This window comes from Myotis brandtii, unplaced genomic scaffold, assembly GCF_000412655.1.
Source record: "Myotis brandtii unplaced genomic scaffold, ASM41265v1 scaffold163, whole genome shotgun sequence".
NCBI classification, from domain to species: domain Eukaryota; kingdom Metazoa; phylum Chordata; class Mammalia; order Chiroptera; family Vespertilionidae; genus Myotis; species Myotis brandtii.
Window position 1 is genome coordinate 734,062 of NW_005355962.1, and position 5,770 is coordinate 739,831.

General features: G+C 45.0%; 1 protein-coding gene across 1 annotated transcript in view; it reads left to right on the forward strand.

Annotated features, from left to right (window-relative positions):
* The window catches only part of MANBA (mannosidase, beta A, lysosomal), a gene marked incomplete at its 5' end in the record, with an annotated part of 117,379 nt that overhangs the window by 58,544 nt on the left and 53,065 nt on the right, over positions 1–5,770 (forward strand). Inside the window, 2 exons of the mRNA XM_005862299.2 lie at positions 160–277; positions 2,631–2,717. Of these exons, the coding sequence (XP_005862361.1) occupies positions 160–277; positions 2,631–2,717 (205 nt within the window). The remainder of the gene's footprint in view (positions 1–159; positions 278–2,630; positions 2,718–5,770) is intronic.

Sequence of the window (5,770 nt, forward strand, 5' to 3'; positions counted from 1 at the left end):
CAGACGGACGCTCTATCCACTGAGCCAAACCAGCTAGGGCCAAACCATCATCATTTTAAAATGTGTTTTTCTAGCAGAGATTTTAAGTGTGTTTATCACCCAGGTTTTTAGCATCCCCAGGTTTTCAGATTAGTGTTGGTTTTTAAAATTTCTCTATAGGTTATCACTCCTTTTGCAGTCTGTCGTGGATGCTAACATGAATACTCTTCGGGTGTGGGGAGGAGGTATTTATGAGCAAGATGAATTCTATGAACTCTGTGATGAACTAGGAATAATGGTGAGTAGTTGACAGCACTTTATTTTTTGACTAGAGGCCCAGTGCATGAATTTGTGCACGGGTGGGGTCTGGCTGGCCCACCCTGATCAGGGCCACTTGGGGGAGGGGACGCAAGAGGTTGGCCAGCCGCCCCTGTCTCTGATTGGGGTGGGAGGGGCCAATGGGGCTGGGGGGAGGGGCCATGGGTGGTTGGCCGGCCGGCCCCAGCCCCTGGTCGAACTCCCGGTCAAACTCCCAGTCAAGGAAACAATTTGTATATTAGCCTTTTATTGTATAGGACTAGAGGCCCAGCGCACAAAATTCGTGTATGGGGGGTGCAGTTCCTCAGCCTAGCTTGCACTCTCTCTAATCCGGGACCCCTTGCAATCCGGAACTGCTGGCTCCTAACCGCTCGCCTGCCTGCTTTCCTGATTGCCCCTAACTTCCTCTGCCTTGGCCCTATACCCGGGACCCAGGCTTTGCTCCTCCGGCCAGCCACAGGAACCCGGGATTGGGACCAGCTTTGCCCAGGCCGGCCGCAGGCACAGGCGCCCGGGACCGTGGGTGGGTAGCTTCTCCTGGGCCCAGCTTTGTCAGGAAGGACGTCCAGAAGACATCTGGTCTAATTAGCATATTACCCTTTTATTAGTATAGACTAGAGGCCCGGTGCACGTTTTGTTTAGCTTCTTATTTGCAACATAGTACATAGTTGCTTAGAGTTGCAACTCAGAGGCTGGCAAGTGAGGCGGGGAACGTTGGAGTCTGCAGTCACTGAAGCAAGGAAGCCTCATGTTCGCTTCCAGCTGCCTGGCTGCCGGCCGCCATCTTGGCTGACAGTTAATTTGCATAAGGATATGCTGATTAGCCAATGGGAAGGGTAGCTGTCGTACGCCAATTACCATGTTTCTCTTTTATTAGTGTAGATATGTTACTTTTTCAGCATTCTGAGAGTGTGATATTGCTCATTCCTTCTTTTCTCAGAGTCAGGAATGATGTTCCTTTTTTTTTTTTTTTTTGCAAAAGATTAAATGGCATCTTAAGAACCAAGAGCCAGAGTTGATAGCGAGTATCACAATTATTTAATTATTTTTGAATGATAGGCATTCTCTATAGTAGTTATATCAGTATGTATCTATCTACATTTTCTTTGTGATTTGAGACTATGCATAAAAAAGAAAATAAGATATATAAAAACTTTAACTTTCAGGAGCACCAACAAGCCCTAGAGAGAAGAAAAATAATAAAATTAAAGGTGTGCTAGCACTCCCAACATGTTTTACATTAGTGAGGGTTACACAAAGAAAATATATTTTTAGTTTTAGTATTACAGTTCTAAAATTTAAAGCTCTCCATAGAAGAGTAGTAATTATAATAATATTGATAATGCTGATGGTCATGATGATGTGACAATATTCTGTAATATTCATTGAGTGCCAGGCATTGTTCTCCGTGCTCTGCATCTATTATTTTGTTTGAACTTCATGCCCATTCTATGGGGTGGTGGTTGTTGCTCTATATCCACATTTCACAGAGAAGGAAACTGACACGTGCAGGGTTAAGTAACTCACCCACAGCACATGGTAGGGCTATGGTGGAGTCAAGGTTCCCGCTCAGGCCCACTGAACCGGGGCCCTGCTCTCAACCACTTAGCATGACAGCCTCCCCAGGAATGAGCTTATGTGGTGTCAGTACCAAAATGTTCATGTAGTAATTATTTTTGGCCATGAAAATGTATTCCTTCATAAACAATGTATGTTTCTTTCTTTTTCTGTTTTAATTAAATTTATCTTTATTGTTGAGAGTATTACAGATGTCCCCCCCCCTCCTATTATCCCTCCTTATTGTCCCCTCCACCAGGTTCCTGCCCCACCCCAGGCCTTCACCACCCTATGTTGTCTGTGTCCATGGGCTATGCATATATGCATATAAGTTCTTTGGTTAATCTCTTCCCACCTCCCCCCTCCTCCCTTCCCTCTGAGAAATGTATGTTTTTAATAGACTGGTCCATCTCTCAATACCAAATTCCCAGTGACAATTAGAGTGAGTTAGGAGTAAGGAGGGGTTGGGGTAGGAAGCTTCATTTAGAATTTTATTTCCTCCTCAACACACTCACTATTTCCTTACTTGAATTCTCAGTCTTTCTTGCCTCCCTTGCATTTTATCTTCTCGGGTTTTCCTATGGTTATGTGCAGTTCTGGGAAGTCAGGGGACCCCGAGTGCCTCACACATAGTAGTGCTCAAATGATCACACTCATCGGACGAACTTGATTTTTCATCTGCATGAAAGGTAATCCCCACAGTTCAGAGTGAGGAATTTGTTTCTGTGTGGTAAAATCCATGGAAGTGCTTTATCACCGTTTATTTGGTTTGCTAGGTATGGCAGGATTTCATGTTTGCCTGTGCCCTTTATCCAACTGATGCGGACTTCATAAATTCAGTGAGAGCAGAAGTTGCTTACCAGGTACGTTACTACCATTTCAAGAAGGAACAGGCTTACGTTTTAGTTTTGCCTTTTGTTAAACCATTCTACGTTTCTTTTTGTTGTTCTCTTTACTAAATCTCATGAAAAATCACAATCAGGTAATTGTTTTCCTAGGTGATTCCACCCAGTCTCATGGCTTTACCATATCACCACTGTCATATTTATCTCTGGCACAACTTCTCTGCTGAATTCCTGGTTCTTATATCCAACTGCTAACTTGGTGCCTCCACTTATGGACACCCAAATGTAACATGTCCAAAACAAAGTTATATTACCTTCCCTGAACTTGCTTTTCCTGCAGTTTTCAATAATTGGCAATGCCAGTCTGAATTTCTCAGGTCAAAAATTTAAAGTGATTCTTGACTCCTTGATTTCTTTTGCATTCCACATATACACACTTATATTTGTACTAGGAGCCCAGTGCACGGATTCATGCACCAGTGGGGTCCCTTGGCCTGGCCTGTGGGGATCGGGCTGAAACCGGCTCTCCAACATCCCCCAAGGGGTCCTGGATTGTGAGAGGGCAGTTCTCGGGTGATGCACCCCAGAATCTGGCTCCCTCCTCTCTGGTTCTGGGTGCATCACCCAAGAACTGCCGCTGCCAAGTGACCGCAGCCGGCAGCTCCTGTGTTGAGCGTCTGCCCCCTGGTGGTCAGTGCATGTCATAGCTACTGGCCAGTTGGCCAGTCAGCTGGTCGCTTAGGCTTTTATATATATAGATAATATTTCCCATTAAGAGAAAGTCGTCTTACAGAAATGGCTGATTTCAGTGTGGGGCAGGAAATATCCTAGATTATTCTGGAGGATTCTGACAGACAGATAACAAGGAGGCTATGAAAGATACGCCAAAAGGACTTTGGTGGGACTCTGACCAACCCAAAGTGGGACAGTTTGAAGTTCAATAAGGATAAGCATGTCAGTGGATTGAAATCCATCAACTGTGTTGAAATACATGAGTTTATAATTATAAGCTGTGTATTTGCATGAAAAACCAAAACAAAAGCAAGGAGATGATTACTGTAACGCTCAAGATAGCGGCTATTTTGGAAGGAGAACAGGACCACGATTGGGAAGGTGGTTGGTAAAGTTTTCTTTCTGGTCTGGGTGGTGGTTATAGACTGATTGCCTTATAATAGTTTACTGTGCCATAATTTATTTTCTTCACCTGTGTTTTATTAAAAAAATAAGGCTTTAAAGTACAAATTGAGTCATCCCTTGCTGAAAGCCCTCCAGATAGAGTTAAGGACCCTCAGCAGACACTGTCCCATCTCTGCCTGCCTCTCCACCTCACCAAGCACCGCCTGCCCTGCGTGTATGCCCTGGCCCACCATCCCCATCACCTTCCCTTGTGGACCACCTCACTCATTCTCTCTGGCCCCTGTTAACCTTGAGCAAGGCTTCCTCTGGTGAAGAAATCTTTCTGAATCTGCAAATTTAGATGAGGTCATTTGCCCTTTGTGAGCCACAGCACACTTTGAATTCCTCGTTCAGGCATTGCCACCCCTGTAAAGTTGCAACCTCTCTGAGGCCAGGGCTTGTTCCCTTCTGTGTCCCTCCTGCCCGGTTGGATTATTCACCAGGTAGATGGATGGAGAGATGAATGAAAAACTTTAAACTATTGATTATAGTTATGTAGGTTGCAAACATTTCAGCTTTTTTTTTTAAAATCCTCACCCGAGGATATGTTTTTTCATTGATTTTTTTTAGAGAGAGAGAAGGGGGAGGGGAGGTGGGTAGAGAAATATCAATGTAAGAGTTTTTAGAAACATTGATCGTTTGCCTCCTGTTCACACCTTGGCCAGAGACTGAACCTGCAGCCTAAGTATGTGCCCTGACTGGGAATTGAACCTGCAAGCTTTTGATGTATAGCACGATGTTCCAACCAACTGAGCCACCTGACCAGGATGAAAACATTTCAGTTTTATCTTTACTTTTCTTTCATACAAATAATTTACTATGATATCTGTGTGCCTTCCAAAACAGGAGAACTTCTAATGCAGAGTTCGTTAACATTTTAAATTGAAGCTTACCATGAAATTCTCAGTCAGTTTGAAGGGTACCACAGAGTCACTGAAGTTTTCTTGCCTCTTCAGTGTTTGTATCTGTGTTTTCACCAGCACCACAAACATGCCAGTCATTGCTGGTAGCAGTCTCACTTACTTGGGCATATGTAGAGGCAAATAAAGGAAATGCTGTTTATAAGGATGATTTAGAAAAACACAGGATGTTAATTTTTTTAAATGAGCTATATCTCTTTAATGCATCTCTGTATCATGTATGAATTACTTAGCATCTTGAATGGAGACCACAGTGGAAACAGCAGCTGGGATCCATCACTGTGATCATCCCTGACTGTGAAAGAGAAGTGGTGAATACCACGGAGGTTATATTGCTAAGCCATGTTCCAAAAGAATTTCTCGTGACCATTGACTCCCTTTGTTGTCCTCAAAGGTTTAATTGCCCTCTTCTATTGGGGTGCATCTCCCTGTGTGTCAGAAGACCTGATCTTTCCCCTTACACAGGGCTGGCCCACAGTGAGCCCAGCTCATGCAGACCTCAATTTTTTTCAATATTGTTAACTTTTTATTCCATATTCTTACAGTTTATTTTAATGTATATCACACACACAAATATATTTTCCCCGTGTCTTTTATTTTTTACTAGAGGCCCGGTGCACAACAATTTGTGCACTCGGGGGAGGGGGGGAGGGGCCCTCTGCCCGGTCTGTACCCTCTTGCAGTCTGGGACCCCTCGGGGGATGACCACCTGCTGGCATAGGCCTGCTCCCCAGGGGATTGGGCCTAAGCTGACAATCAGACATCCCTCTGGCAGCCCGGGAGCCCTCAGGGGATGTCCACTTGCCAGCAGGGAGCAGGCCTAAGCTGCAGTCTGACATCCTTAGTGCTGCTGAGGAGGCGGAAGAGGCTCCCACCACCACTGCCGTACTGGCAGCCGTCAGCCTGGCTTGTGGCTGAGCAGAGCTCCCCCTGTGGGAGCGCACTGACCACCAGGGGGCAGCTCCTGCATTGAGC